At 34.8% G+C, this 16,688-nt stretch overlaps 1 protein-coding gene across 2 annotated transcripts in view; it reads right to left on the bottom strand.

Moving 5' to 3' along the window:
• SNTG1 (syntrophin gamma 1) overlaps nucleotides 1-16,688 on the bottom strand; it is a 311,772-nt gene that overhangs the window by 57,105 nt on the left and 237,979 nt on the right. For both annotated transcript variants that reach the window (XM_057365031.1, XM_057365030.1), the window contains exon 12: nucleotides 9,631-9,669. In XM_057365031.1, the coding sequence (XP_057221014.1) occupies nucleotides 9,631-9,669 (39 nt within the window). The remainder of the gene's footprint in view (nucleotides 1-9,630; nucleotides 9,670-16,688) is intronic.

The following is a 16,688-nucleotide window of genomic DNA, read 5'->3' as shown; positions in this document are numbered from 1 at the left end:
CCAAAGGAAAGATGACATACAAAATCCTCCGAGGGTGCCATCTGTCTGATTAAAGAAGAGATTCTGATGAAATAATTCAAGGCCCTGTGAAGAGCAGTGACCTACAGGAACATAATTTAGCAATTGATGGATGTAAACTCATCATAATACTTAGCCAGAAGTCACTCCTCTCACAGAGAGCATCTTTTCTTTAAAGCTTTTTTKCAGTCTCAGAGGTCTGGATGCTATTTGCATAATAGGATCACGTCTCCTTCTTTCCCACTGCCTGGGTTTGGTTTTGAACAGCAGCCTACTTCAGCAGGAGGGGAAGAAGAGGCTGCTGYATTATTCCACCTACTGCCATCAGGGCAGACGCGTGGGAGCCATAGGTTGGAGTGATGAGTGACTAYGGCTTCTGCTAAGCAAGTCCTACAAACAGTAGGCTGTTAAACAAATAATGGCGAGCAGCAGGACTTCTGGATGTGTATTTGAAGAAAACAGCTAGAAACTGTACACGATTGTCTCTTGATCCTGCTGTACTTTGGGGTACTCTGAGGGCACCAGTTGGCTCGGATGACTCTGGTTATTCAGCACTCACACTGAGCCACAGCCATCAGGTGGAGATTTGCTTTAGAGCAAGAAGCCCAGACACAGAATTGCCTTTCTACTTACACCTCTTCAGGTCTGCACCATTTTTCCAGAATTACTCTGCATAAGTAAATGCAGATTTGTTTGTTTGYTTGTTTGTTTTTTTCAAATCCAGCATTGCTGAGAGATGCTCCAACAAGAAAAATGTTTCTTACCACATAAATAAATGATTTTGTCAGTTGTCAGCTCCTAAGGATAGTTTTTTTACTTGACACTGCTAAATCYCTATTTGCTGTGTCAAACTATGACAGACTTACAAAGTTTTGCTTCAAAAATAGTAAGATTGAAAGCAAATATTCGCTACTATGCTAAACATRTAACAGATGCTGCTCACTGAACAATGTCTCCTTACCAGGACATAAAATTCTGAAAATTCAAACAAGGGTTGTCATATTATGTATTTCTAGGGGACGTTTCTGGATTTACAATTAGCTACATTTTTTTTTKKWWTTTTTTTTACCACTTTCCTTCACACATTTTCAGTGATTAATATTTCTTTTTCCTTCTTCATTCGTAGGTAACCCATAAATTGTCAATTGCTTTGTACTGTCCTGTACATCAACTATTTTCTGAAATTCAGGTAGCAACTCTGTCACTGTTCCGATGGACTATTATCATGATGAGAGAGAAGACAAATGACCATCTACAGTGCACAGAATTCTGTTTTACCATTGTTTTTAGAAGCTAAAGAGAGTAAATGCTTTTTCTATCACAAATTATGATTTGAAGCACCAATCATCTGCACAGATGTCAAATAAGTAATAAGGAAAATAAAATGTATTCACTTCTCCTCTTGAAGTAAACTGTGATTAAAAATTYTTTGTTTATGCCTTTTGTGTTCCATGTGCTCCTTCAATAGAAAATCTATAGCTAAAGTATATGCTTCATTGATTCCAATTAATTTCTTTAGATGACACAATTCCCTAAGGAATAATGTGTGTATAGGCTTACTGAACACCTTCCTTCTAGTATACTAAAATTAATGCTATTTCCGGGAACTTTTACACTCACTTGATGCAATAAAAGAGACATYACAACAAAGCATTGCAATATTTTTATTTCTAGCCTCAGCCTCCAATGAAAATTACAATATGGCCAGACAGAACAAAGTCATATCTGGTAAGCTATGGATATTCACAATTCCTTATTTAAGGTAAGGATAGAGAAATAATCATTTTCCTTACACTTAATCTTTCTAAATAGAACASTAATTTTAAAAGAAAGAAATAAAAGAAAGACCTATCTGTTTTCTGGGCATAATAGAATATGCTGACTTGGAAGGGACCCACAAGGATCATCGAKTCCAACTCCTGGCCCTGTGCAGGACACCCCCAAGAATAGCATCATGTGCCTGAGAACATTGTCCAAACATTTCTTAATCTCGGGCAGGCTCAAGATGGTCACTTTTCCCTTGCCTTTTTTTAATTTTCTCTCTTCATTACCACTTTTCAGGAACTTGTACAGRACATATGTACATCATTAAGGCTTATATTCCTAATGAAGAATGCTGAAAGCTGCTTCCTGTCCTCGTGCTTTGTTGGCCTGTTCAGATAGTAGCTAAAAAAGATGTATGAAGAATAKGGAAACATTCATTCTATTAGAATAAAATGCCCTTTTTTGGTTTAATGTTTGCTGCTTGTTTCCAATCTCAGACATCATAAATTTCTAACTCCTGCAGAAAAATTGTCTTTTGAATTGCAGGCATCCCTTTCAGTGTCCTATTTATGTTACATATTCCATTCCTTGAATAAATAGCAAAACATCAGATGCAAATATGTTTAGAGAGTTATAATGGGATTTAATTATGTCATGCACATAAATAGAAGACAGGGTTAAAATKATGCAATAAAAGCAAGGCCTTTGATTGTTATTTAAACTCAATGGTTTTTCAGTGTCTGACCTCACCRTAGATACAGGATTTTGCTTCTGGGGAGAACAAGTGTTTGTTCATGCCATACTGTTACGACAAAACAGGAAGCAATTATTTGTCTGATTGAATCTGCTGGGGGGCTCTGACTCAGAAGAACTCGGGATACATACAAGCAGGATCAAGTTTTTAAGAAGTTTAGACCACACTGTTGCACAAAGTAGCRGCTGAAGGGAAAGTCCTTATTATCAAAACCTAACAATTACACCACTCAAAAGTCAGTGAGTCTAACCTGTCTCTTTCTAACCTAACCACCAAGCTAAAAGCTGAGGTGTAGAACCCCTGTTGAAGCTATGGCACTAAACTGAGACCTGTGGGATCAGAAAAAGCCAGACCTCACACCCAAGAGGAGTGCGTACCAACAAGGTGAAGGATCTAGTAAGAGTACCTTAATCTCAAAAGCAGTAGATCAGGCTGTTCACTTACCAGTTGAATACATTTATGCCATAACTGTCACCCAAAAATAGGCACAAAGATAATTTTTTTAATATACATGTATTTATTTATTTGCATATTCATCTGTTTGTTCATTTAGAACCCTTTTGTACAATAACTGGTAACTCTTCCTAAACACAAAAGTAAGTAACAATTTTTTATCTACTTATCAATTTAGCTTTTAGCTCTGGGAAATGTCTGTTTAGTTCACTCACTTGGAAAGGTCTACAATGGAGCAAAGCATTTAGAATCCCTTCATTCGCCTGTCCTATTTAAATCTTTAGTAGAGATACTGTAYATTTACCCCTGTATTGACTAAAATATGAACACAGAGCCAACACAGATGTGGTAACTAAATTTGGTCAGGAAAAAACTACCCTTATTGAAAGGAATTTTCAGGGAGAGATATTAATAATGCAGAGGAAAAAAAGAGAAGCTAATACTTGTTACACTAATGAGTTAGTACTAGGGAAAAAAATATGAGAAAATAAATGAGAAAAATATGTAAATGAGGATGGAATTCTACTTGAGGCAAAATTGAATTTGCTGGACAAGCAGAAATGATTTGATACACAGCTTGAGACTTATAGTTTGAGATTTAAATAAGAACTTGATCTAATCACTCTTCTGTATCATCTAAATTTCCAGCAGGTGTCCAAATTACTTCCATCCTCTCATGAGCTATAAGGTATGCAGCCCTAGGACAGAAGCGTTGCGATCCAATAACTGCATCAAGTGACTCACAACATGAATGTTATCCAGCTCATCAGGTAATCGACGAGCTTCAGGAAGCTGTCTGACCTTCCTCTCAAAAGTCAACATGGTTTTCTCAGCCTAAAATCTTTAACAATCTGTGGTATTTTGCATCAGGCTTCTAAAATTTTTTACGCCCTGAAGTTCAAAGCTGTTCCAGACTACAATGTAAAGGGAAGAAAAATCTTTTATTGGCTACAGGAAGCATAGGTTTTGGAACAGAGACTGCTTCAGAAACATCTGAAACAATTACAGGAACCAAGGGAAAAGCATTTCATGTCAACCATGGAAACTTTTTTGATACTGATGGATAAACATAGATATAAATATATTCAGTTTATTTTACAGACAGCTCAATAAACTATCAATAAGCAACATAAGGCTTTCAAGGGTATATGTTATGCAGCAATAATCCATGCTGAGTGCCATAGATGGCTGACAATGCAGCATAGGGAATTAGCTCAACACAATTTACACCCTATTGTGCACTTCTGCTTAATTTAACAGCAAGAAGTCAGCTTTCCCTGTGTGTTTCTATAATCATTTAACAATAGAAGCTTCATTCCAGAGATTTTCCTTCAAAATAAACCTGATCAAATCCTTACTGTGACAACAGATGGTGATAGATTAGATGTATCATTGGACCTAAAAGTTTGGTAACTGTCAGTCAAGAGCTGCAGGACTGCTACTCTGAGGAACCACAGGGATGGCATATTGGAAAATAATTTATTCAACAGTCATGAAAAAAWTTAGAAAAAAAAAARWAWARARAAAARARAAAAAAAATACAGTAAGGAGAGGGAACAAAAACCCCGCTCTTAATGTAGTTCTAGAACAGACTTGATTTATTTTGAGGACATGTCATCTTTCAGAAGAACTCTGTTTAATCACTGCATTTTAAAAATACCAATTTAATAGCAATGCAGGCTATTACTCTGCAATTAGCAATAAAAAAAAGAAAGGCATATGTTCTATTTCATACARGTGTTTATCAGTAGAACAGATGTTGTCCTGTCAGTTCACCTGAGCTGTGGAATTCACCTTTTCAGATGCAATAGAGATGCAACCCATCTGCAGCAAAGGACACTGGCTTGATTGACAGGCAAGACAGTCACCATGACATTTGTGGGTGCTCACCTTTATATAGCACATATAAGTTAGGTTTTATTAAATAAACTCACTGAGTCAAACTTTTGGAATTGATTTTAAATGAGGTTGTTCTAACTGTAGAACTTTAATAAAACTGAACAACACCCTATTAAAGCAGAATATGAGCTGATATTACATAGCTGATCTGGTACAGCTGTGTATAGTTGTTTTYATTAAATTATATAAGAAGTAAATGAAAATGGGTATAACCATGTATATTTTTGAATGCCTTCAATGTATCTTATCACCCCATTGTTGGCCATCAAGAATGCAAAATGTCTGCAAAACAATGGGGTGATGACTGCAGAATCTGACATGCACAATTATACCCCAGTTTCTAGCTTTAGTGTGGCATCAGTTCCTTATGTCGTGATCTTGTTTTAAAAAATGAGTTAAACACAGTTCAACACTCTTTCTCATTCTCATGTGATTCTTATTATAAACTGCTCACTTTGAATAGAAACGTACCAATTCTTTTCCCATAAAAAGCATGGAAATTCTAGAGGGACTCATTATCTTTTAAAATAAAAATTATTTAATGAAAATTTCTTATCTTCTGTAGATACAAATATTTCAAAAATTCTCATGCTGCCTGTGGATAGAACAGAAATAATGTTCAACTAAAAGGATTATAGCATTCTTCCCCATTCCATTTTTTGGTRAATTCAACATAGGTAAAAGGTGGAGAGTCATGGTCTTTGAATTCATCCTGATAGCGATGAGACATACAACACAGGGAAAAAAGTTTTAAAGGCACTGCTCTGCCATGATATTTTAATGTCTGTTTCATGTGAAAGCTTGAGAWTTGACTGCTGCCCATGTAGTGGAGAAGCAAGTGTTTAATTATTGCATTTGTGAATATGTGTGTGAACATTGGCATTATCAATTAAATGAAAAATCAACTCAAATTTGCCGAGTGCTGAATCTGCTTTGTACCACTGGCTTGGGTGAAATAAGTTAAACTGGGAACCAGAAAGTTAGGATTTTCTCAGCTGCAATTTATGAACATTTTACTAACTTGTACACACAGGGACAGGAAGAGGTGAACTGCAGGCCAGACTAAGATTTAGATCTAAACCTTGAATTCCACTGTGTACCTAAGCCACATGTAGCCATTTCATCCTCCTGGCATGGCAACCAGTGAGAGCCAAATCCCAATAAATCCCARAGAGCAAATGAGAGGTATAATGTATAGTAAAATCTCTAGTAGCTGGAGGCTACATTTGGTTTCTCACCCTGAAAAGGATCAGAGGGCTTTATAAGAAGGACTGTGTGATGCTGATTTCTTTAGATGCTCTCAAGTCGATTTTCAGCTGAGATCAGCAAATCCACAAACTCATGGAGAATAATGCAAAGATTGGGAACTGAAGAGGAAAGGGCAGTGTTTGCCCTCATTACACCACTACAGTTTACTGACTTAGGGTGCATTTTCCTGTCATTTGGAAAGTGTTAGCAGGGAGTCAATGGCACCTTTCAGAACTCACCTGCCTAATGATGGTTCTGGCAGGAGCTGACATGTGCTGTAATCACTGTAACAGCTGAACAGAGATGAGGATTTCCAAGAAAAGGAAACATATTCATGTTTCCACTCCCATCTTGGCTGATGAAATAGAGAAGCCTTTGGCTGAAGTCCTGAAATATTCCAATGTTTGTGCCTCTCTGCTATGAGGTCTATGTGATTTTTTCTCTGAATTTATGGAAATYTTGTCTACAACATCACATTTTTAGCACATATTTGAAATAAGCAGAATATTTTGAGTATTTTTTTCCTCAACTACTTGCTATTATACTCTTAAATGTTACTACATACAGCCCATGCATATAGTACCAATATAGAAAACACAACCAATTKTCTGATTATATAATTTTCAAGGGTTCCTTTCATCACTGTTATCTCAGGGAAGGGGGACATTATTTCCCTCTTGTCCCACAGACTTCTTCAAAAATAGTTTTTTTGTCTGCGTGGTCCTCTTCCAGCATTTTTTGCATAATCTTTCCACCACTACTAAATGCACTAACACAAGTCTCAAATTATCTTACTGCTTCATGCTGTCCAAATAATTACCACTGTCTTATCAATACCCATCATCTTTGATTTTCTAATTTTAATTAACATATCTTATCTTTCCAATAATTTTCCAAACAATCCTGCTTTCACAATTACTGCATTACAGGAAAGCTGCCACATTATGTGCAGTCAACAAGTGTTTTCTAATTACTACTTCTCTTATCTTTTTAACTTGCTGCAACATTGGGATGCTTGGAGAACACTGCTGGAGTTACAGCATCTTCCACACCTATACAGGTACATTTGTTTCCTCATTGTAATGCTAATGTCTCTGTCTGCCCCTATTGTCTCCTTCATATAAAGAATATTTTCATGAAGGAATCCTAAGGGTTTAGTTGCTTGACTCTATAGTTTGACAACTTGCCTTCCCTCTTTACCTTACTAATTAAAATCCACATATCTATGTATAAAGATACTAAGTGAAAATAACCTTCCATTACCCTGCTATGCTCAATAAAAAACCTTTGGGTATTTGTTAAGTGAAATTAAATATGCACACTTCTTTTTTTAAAGCATAATAGGATGAAGACAAGTTCATGATATGCTTGCAGAAAGAAGTTAAAACTAGCTGTTCAACCTCTTCGACAAAAATGTATTTTCTTTTAAAAAGGTCACGATGACAAGCATATTCAAGATGGTAATTTAATTTTTAGATAAATGATGTGTTGATATAACAAGTAAAAAATCCTGTTCCTTCCCTGCATACCATTGCTTCACATGAAGACAGAAATTAACCTTACATCTCTGTAGCCTTTACTGACTCTACTCAAAAAAAATTATTTCACTATTTAACTTAAATTAACTGATATTTCCTAACTTCTTCTATGATAAAAAAGTGCAACCCTCTTTACATAAGGTAAGCCCAAAAGGGGATCCGGTTTTGAATTTGATGTTCCCTAAAACTTCTGACATACACAGATCAGTAAATCTTTTTCAGGATTTGAAGTCTCACTGCCCATCAAATCAGTCTCTCTTTTCAGTTTGACCTTTTGGCTGAGTTTCTTGAAGTGCTCCATAGTTATTCCTTTGGAATATATTGATTGGTGCTGATGAGAGATKAATGCATTATAATTGCAGGCTGTCCAAACACATAACATGACCAAAAAGATATTCAAGCTAAGAAAGTTATTTTTGCTTTCYACTGGAATTCTAATAATTGACCCTACATGCCAAGGGCAGAGATCCCTGAATTATATGTTAGACTGGTGGGATATTATAGCTGTTGTTTTTGTTTCTGTTGTCTTTTTTTTTTTNTTTTTTTTTTTTTAGTCATAAAAGCAAAGAGGTAAGTTCAGAGTAAATCCTAAGAGTGAAAATGGAGCTAGTTGACTGCTTTTTCTTTACCAGGCATTGTTTTAATCCTTCTTTTGAGATAGAAGCATTTTTTTGCCACTGTCTGCATCTGTTATTGTAGAAATTATTACAAAAATGTCCAAACGCAAGTTTTGACCCCACTTATTGAAGCTTCATTTATACATACCCATGTAGCTATGATTGGCAATATTAGTAGTATTAATATTATTATTGCCATTAGTTTGCTATGATTTGTGGACCTTCTCATGAAGAAAAGAGAAAACAAAACAGTAATTATCTGCCTCCTTTGTGAGTTACACTCAGCACAAYTCCATAAAAATAAAACTGGACAAGAGACAGGGAACTGAGAAATATGCTGACTAACTGAAGATGGGGTGTAAGGGAGGAGAAAGCACTTTCCTTCCTCAAAACTGTCCTCCTGAAGGTGAGTTTACARCTCAGTCCTACACATAGTTTTTTCCTTCTTATGAATCATATTCCTCTGATTCCCCTTACCACACATTTCTTAAAAGGAAATCATCATCATRCACAACACATACATCCTTAATTAACTTTACAGTGTACTGAGCTTTATCCTCATGATTTTTATTCATAATTYGTTTACACAGTTTTCTTAAAGATATCCTGAACCTTCTGAGGAGGTGTGGCTGTCGTCCACTCTTATTATGGTCTCTAGCAACAAGAAACTGCCTGTAGGTTTGCTTCCTTAAAAAAATTGTGGGAAGAAGAGATTTTTCAAGAAAAAAACATCTATCCCTTCATTGCATGGGTCCTGTCGAGAACAGCAGCAATTGTACTCATGATACATTTTACAAAAAAAAGAAATCTGTATTCAAGGAATCCTACTTTCTATCTGAAAGACATTCCAGCTCCTTCCAATAATGTGAGAMTGCCAGTCAGATTTTGTTTATTCCAAATTCTGCTACTGCCAAACTCCAAAACGTTGTACAAATATTAACTTTTTATGTCTTCATTTTTCAATAGGCAAAGAAAAAACAAACCACCAAAAGACCATAATTTTTTWGAGTTTTGCAACATTGATAAATTGTGGCTAATTCTGTAAAGGATAATGATAAYATTCCCCTTTTATAGTAAAATTCATAAGACACAATCTGAAGAAAGSCATATACACCCACATCAAGTAGATTAATTTGAAAAAAATTAGGTGTGTTCTTACTTTGATAAAACACTCCAATTCCCTTTGAGCTGAGAGAATAAAAACACCAAGCTACTCTCTAAAGAAAATCTACTGAGTTATTCCTCAGTTAGAATAATGAACAACTAACACACAATTAAAGATAGCTCAAATGAGAATTAGAACTATAAATTTAAAAAACCCAAATGTTATTTTTCTTACCTGCTGGTTTACGGGAAAATTCCTGTTGATTTTTTTTATCTATAAAAATAAATAAAGAAATAGATTAGTACTTAGTCACTAGAAGAAGAAAAAAAAACAACCAAAGAAACCCTGGAATTTAGACACATATATCAGATTCTACCTTCCAAATTATGCTTGCAAAAAAGAGAATAAAATCTCCTGCAGTAAAGGGACTGAAACCTTTGACCAGCTCATTTGAATAATGGGATATTTCTGGGGTCACTTTGTGGTTCATTCTGCTGTTTATAATATAGGAGAGGCAAATACATGCAAAATTATTTTTAAATTCTAAACTACTATGTCTTTTTTTTTTTTTCTTGTTAGAAGGTATAAAACAAACTAGAGTACTTATCGCAAAATAACATTAATTCAGAACCACAAGTCATGAAATTTCAAGCAAGTTCCTTTTCTTAAGGAATGATGAAAATTTGGTCTGGAACAGGTTTGGAAACATCCCTTACTCTACCCTTTTATCCTAGTTGCAAAATCAAGTACACAAAATCAGTTGTGATAATTTTTCAAGTAATATATCTTAAAATGTTCAACAATATCCCTAGGTGAAAAATAAAGAGAAAACCAGTCTGAGACACTTGATCAAATGAAGAGTTCCTGTTTAGCCCTGCAGTTCACGGACTCAGTCACAACAAACATTGCCAGCTTTCTGACACAGAAATATCCAATAAAATGAGAATTTTGTGTGGAACATATCCATTCCTCCCATTGCTAGAACAAAAATGTTCTTTTTTAAGCATAAACCCTGAAAGCTTTTGACAACCTAGTAAATGTAAAATGTGCATTCATGACAGATACTTAATACCTAGAATAAACACATATTTGAATTACAGACACTGTCAGCTAGGTATCTATATAGAATGTATCTGAATGATCTGGAAAGCCCTGAAACCACAATATAACATTAAACTGCTTCAACCAACCTGCAACATCTTTTAAGAAGCGAAGAAGAATCACCATTGGATTTCCTGCAGTGTTTAGAATGTTGACCCTAAACMACTGTATGCAGAGATGTGAGTGGCACTGCGATTTGCACGCTTCCAAACCAGGCTGCAGTGGTAAGCTCTTTGCATTTCTCATGTAAATACTGAGCCAGCCTATCACTGACATCCCACAGTTGTGCTATCAGAGGATAATTCTCACTGTCAAGAACATGCTGGCAAGCAAATTCAGTTGGTTTTCAAATGCATCCTGCATCAAAAGTGTCAGAACAACATTTCTACTTTTCCTTCTTGCATGTGCTTCAGCCTCAGCATCCTCCTTCCTTCAATGTTAGTTAAGGAGAAGCATTAGAGGAGCTAGGATATTCAATGGTCAAAGAAGTATAAAATTAATCCATAAAAGATGCCAACAATCTTATGTGATTTTTTTTAAAGAAAAAGCAGATTAAATCCACATTTTATTGACAAAAAAAATTTGAAGACTTTTGGGATTTATTCATAAATCAAATATTAATTACTCCAGCATGATAAATCATTATTTGTGTTAGTAGAAACTATTACAGTCCTTGTCAAAGCCATGTATTTTCATCTAATTTATGGAAAGACTACAGCCAATATCCTGAAAATTTTAAGTTAGGAAGGAACACGGTCAAGAAAAAGATTTTACCTTTCTAAAAAAAAAATACTGAAAATATCTGTTTAGTGGCAAGTTACATTTACATATTAAATAATTTCAGAGTGTTTTGTTTACTTCAAACATAGAGAGTATATTTCTTATAACAGATATAAAGAACATTAGGTGCATTGAGTACTTTGAATGTTCCTGTGAACTATAAATACATACTTGAAACATCATTTTCTCATTCTGAAATATAAATACGTACTTGAAACATCATTTTCTCATTCAAAAATGTCCAGCTCATTTTATAAATTATGATCAAGAACCTACATTACATGGTTGTTTCAACTGCTGTTATTTTGATTAATTAAAACAACTATGTTTATCTTTCAGATAATATGATGAAATAATATGCAGTCTGCAAACTGCATTATAGTTGTTCAAGTCTGCATGAAACTCAAAATTGTGGAGTAGGAGTAGTTTTAGGAACACCTAAGTCTTTACTATTCACATGCATAAATACTGGATATTACAGAAGAAAAAAGTTCTACAATTAGGCAACATGCRTAAGTTCTTCCCAGCATGTTACACTGTACATTGAGTAAAATTTAACTTCCAGATCTGTAATACTTGGTAAATAAAACCTAAAAGAAAACATTTTTCATAAATWAAAAGATAAAAAAATCTTACTTTACAGGTTATCTGAAACAGAAATGTTGTTTCAGTCTTCCATAACTTTACTGAACTCATTGTAATACTATGAGTTATCAGGCACAATCACAACACAATGTAACTGATGCAATTTAAAAAAAAAAAAAAAAGTCTTATCAGTGGACACCAGTAAAAAAAAAAAAAAAAAAAAAAAAAACTACACAAAAAAAAAAAAAAAAAGGCTTTTTGAGAATATTCTCTAGAAAGATAAGTTTATACAGAGCAATTAAAAATCAGGAATGGCACAAAAGGAGACAGAACAAGCTAGAAAAACTCTGTTCTGAAGGCAAAGGAAGCATTATATAGGCTGATTTGAAGCTAGCAAGAACTACCTGCTTCTGCTTCATGTACAAGAAACAGGCACAGAGGGATGATGTTCTATTCTTGGTCAATTTCCATGAAYACAAACTGGGGAAAAAAATCTAGGAAGACCTAGATAGAGAAAGTAATTTGGGATCTGGTGATCAGATCAAGGAGAAATGAGGAAGAATGAGTTAAAAAGAACATCTTTGCAGTATCTTGCATCTGATGAGCAAATAGGCAAGTGGTAATACAGWATATCAATAATGGAATCATGGAATTATAGAATGGTTTGGGTTGGAAGGAACATTAAAAACCATCTATTTTCAACCCCCCCTACCATGGCAGGGACATCTTTCACTATACCAGATTGTTCAGAGCTCCATTTAGAGCTCTGGGTTTGAACTTTCAGGGATGGGAGSAATATATTTTAGTGAAAGCTATCAWGGAAAATTGAAGCATAATTGATTGTTAATGGTACAACTACATCKGACTAGACATGTTCCAAAAATTCATCTGACAGTATGTTTGGACATCATAGGCATGAAAAATACTGGGCAGGGAGATGATATGAAGTGGAACATAATGAAAAATGTCCCATGGCCAAATTCAGTCATTTTTGTGCACTAGATGTTGCAACCACAGATGGATATTTTGATGATGCAATGGCTGTGCCTGCTCTGCAGAGGAAACAAACATGAACATGGAACACAGCACTTCTCAGCAGATACAYAAATGAGTAGACTTTGGCTTCAGGTGTGCAAATTTTTTTGGCTTTTAAAATTTTAWTATTTAAAACCCTTCATGCCAGAGAGGCAGTAATGCAGAACAATATTGTTCCACATTATTATCTTTTTGCATGAATTGTAGCCTATTATTGTTGCTCTCTGCTGAAATGCAGCTGATTAAGCTCATAAAAGATGGGTTTTACACTTTCACATTCAGTTAAAACTGAACWGAATTGTTCACTCTTGAGAGATATTATTTCAGACTTTCTTTGAGCAAATAGCACAGCAATAACTATTTTCAGTTTCCATATGAGGATTTTAAAGTGTAATTTGAAAACTAGTATTTATTAGGGGCTTGTKTGACCTTTATTATCTATTTACATTAATGAAATTTGCTGTTCAATTTAACCACGGGACCCCCATGAGATGATAAGGAAATGTATCTTTCAATGAGCACTAAGGACTCTTAACAGTAGTAAGATCAAGAGACTCCAGGTTTCTCCAATTCTTAAAAAWTTAAATAGAAGCAATCAGATGTTTGAAAACCTTATGGGCACCACAGTTGCTTCAATCCTGTTTCATGATAAACTGTATTGTAAATAAGACTCAGAGTTCYAAAGGGATAATGGGAAACATGATTAATAGGCAATGTAAGATTCAGGAATCACGTCTGGTCCTCTGCAAGAAACAATAACATAATAGGTGTTAATTGCTGGGACAGAGATACTGACAGCACCATTCCCTTGAAATACCTGTGGGAACAGCCAAGACTGAAGGACACCAGTTCCTGCTCAGTATGTTGCTGACAGGCAGTAAATAAGATTATTCCACACTTTCTCAGATTATTTGATCTCATTTTCTTGCAGTCTGTAGATACCATGTAACTTTGCAGGTCACAGTAATTTTACAATTAAAAAAAAAAAAAAAAAANAAAAAAAAAAAAAAAAAAAAAGACCCCTTTATTATTTTAATTTATGCCAGCGCTATATATGGATTTCCCCAAACAATTGAGACTCTGTAACCTTCTCCATCAATTGTTTGCCTTACACAACTGCTGATTTACATTCATTAACAGATAATTAAAATATAATAGCTCAAGAAGAATGTAAATTCATTAGACAGCTCTTCATCTCATGTATAGAGATGAAGAGAAGCAACAATATAATTTGTGCCCTTGGGATGTTAAGTGAGTCTAAACAGGAAGCAAGATCATTACAATTTGGAAGAAAACATGAGTCCATGCTGTGATAATCTTATGTTAATGAATGAGTAAGAAGGAGTACATAGCACTTGAAATTACTATTTGGTCAGTCTTATTTTCTGTCCTTGCTAGGCTTTTGTTTGCTCAATGGGAGAGGTAAGATGTGGTAAGGTTGTGAATTTTCATTATCCAAGMGTRTATGTGTCCTGAAAGAATCAGAGAAGATTTGAAAGAAGCATGCAATAACCCACACAAAATACATCATATGTTGGTGAATGCATTCAAGCATAGTTATATTTGCCTATAGACTGAACATTGCAATTCTTGATGCTGGTTTTACAAGCTGCAGTAGATTTAAGAGTTCAGGCTAAAAATCCWTATAAGCTAAGTTATGCAAAATGGTCAATGTGTTCTGGAAAATATGGGAGCATAGGAAGTATTTAATGCATCATTCACATCTGCTCCTTGACCTGCCAGTGATGGCACCATTCTGTTTTGTGTTGATCACATTTTACCAGCTGAAGGGCTCAAAGGATAAAAGATTGGAATAACTTCCATAATTTCTAGCAWTTTCATGTCCTAGTTGGATTTTTCTCAAGACTAGACACACTGGATTGCAAATACACTCGGCCTGAAGGAAATCAGCATCAACTTCCTTGAAAGAAGAAAGGGAAAAACCCCGGGATATGTGAACAGTTACACAGAGGAGAGGTTTGATTCAACACTGAATAATGCATAAGCACAAGCATGACCTCTGCTTTCGAGTCTGTTCCTATAGATACCTGCAGGCTGAGTCATCCTCACTACGGCTCCTAGATGAGAACAAAAGTGAGAACCAAGATGGTATGTTTCAGCTTATATAATCAATGTTATGAAATCTCYCTTGGGAGCCAAAAAATTACAAAAAGAGATCAAATATTTTTTAAGTTTATAGAAAATGAGGACACAGTAGACACAATCCAGGAAGTCCCTACTCAGATGTCTGAAGAGGTCCTAATGTAGCAGATGGCTGGAAAGACAAAGGGAAATATAACTATTCTTTTGTTATCAGTAGATACAAGACTAGATRGATCTTTATTCCGGTACAGTATAACAGTTCTCACAGATCATCTTAATCCATATGGAATCTAAAACATTTCATTTCAATCCTACATATAAGTAAAGAAAGARAGGCCTGAGATATTCTTGAGGTTTCATCTGGAAAGCAGAATTCTACAAGCTTCTTTTTAAATTCTACCAACTGMATTTTTATTAGCCAGTTGTACAAAATATGTTGAGCTTCCACGTTTTGGTGAATTCCAGTACGTGCAGGTATTTGACAGATACTTTTGGGGACAACAAAATATGGTTAGTAAAACTCAGAAATGCCCCCCCAAACCCTGAAGCAGATGAATTCAAATMATTCCTAAGAGATGAGTTGAACTTTTAAAAGAAAATATTTGCATATTGAGAATTATTATCAGTTGAGGACATGTAAAAGGATTACCAAAACACAAATGGCCATTTTCACTGTGCTGAAAAACCTGCATATTATTAAACCTTTCATTTCCTTTCTCACTCAAATGGTTTCAGTAATACACTGAACACTGTGAGCACAGCAGTAATGGATGGATATCAGAAAGAAATACCAGATTTGCATCTGTTACACAAAAGCATAGTGGGASCCCTAAGGACAAAAGCACAAAACCTACTCTTCACACATCTGTGAAGCTCCAATAAAAGGATTGCAATTAATTTAACTCAAATTAATTTTTTTTAATAGTGTTGGTTTTTTTACTTAACAGATGAATTGCTTCATTTAATCCTGCAATATTTAACACCCATTCCTAAAACTGGATGTTACCCTAATGACAATATTGCAATTGTGCCTCTTTAGAGAAGATRCATGCATTATAAACACAGTTTTATAACAGTGAATCTCCATAAATAAAATACCAAGAGCAACATGCATATTATTAGAGACACTGAAAACAAATTGAATCCAGTGCCTGAGGAAGCTATTATGGTCCCATCTGAAAGCATGAAACATATGTCTCGGTACTGAAGATGTATTAGAAGGACTGTGAACAACAAGAATTGAAAAGATATTAAAAAAAAAAACCAAAAAAACAAAAAAACAAACCCAAACCCAAAAGCAGACACCGGAATCATTGCTTCAGATAATGAAATGTAATTGTGTAATTGTGGCTTATATTGTAACAGTAGTTGCTCACTGGAGTATGATTACTGCGGTATCAATCACACTAAGAGTTAAAAAAAAAGCTGATGTCACTTATTACTGCAGAGTAAGGAACTCATGTCACTTTTCCAGCAGAAACGAGGCTATTAAACTGTTAAAACTTCATCTATATGTCACTCCTGGTTTAAAATACCAGATTTCATTACCTATTGATTTTTCAAGGAAATTAAATAATACAGATAAGTCCAATTTCAATTCTACTTTTCACTTATAATTTCATTAYAACATAACATTTAGACAATACATTATCTAGCACACAGTATTTACTTTAAGAATCTTTCACAGA

Source organism: Malurus melanocephalus, unplaced genomic scaffold (assembly GCF_030028575.1).
Source record: "Malurus melanocephalus ecotype Western Australia unplaced genomic scaffold, MMel_1.1 scaffold_46, whole genome shotgun sequence".
Taxonomy (NCBI): domain Eukaryota; kingdom Metazoa; phylum Chordata; class Aves; order Passeriformes; family Maluridae; genus Malurus; species Malurus melanocephalus.
The sequence above is the reverse complement of the archived record's forward strand: the minus strand, read 5'-3'. Positions and strand labels throughout refer to the sequence as shown.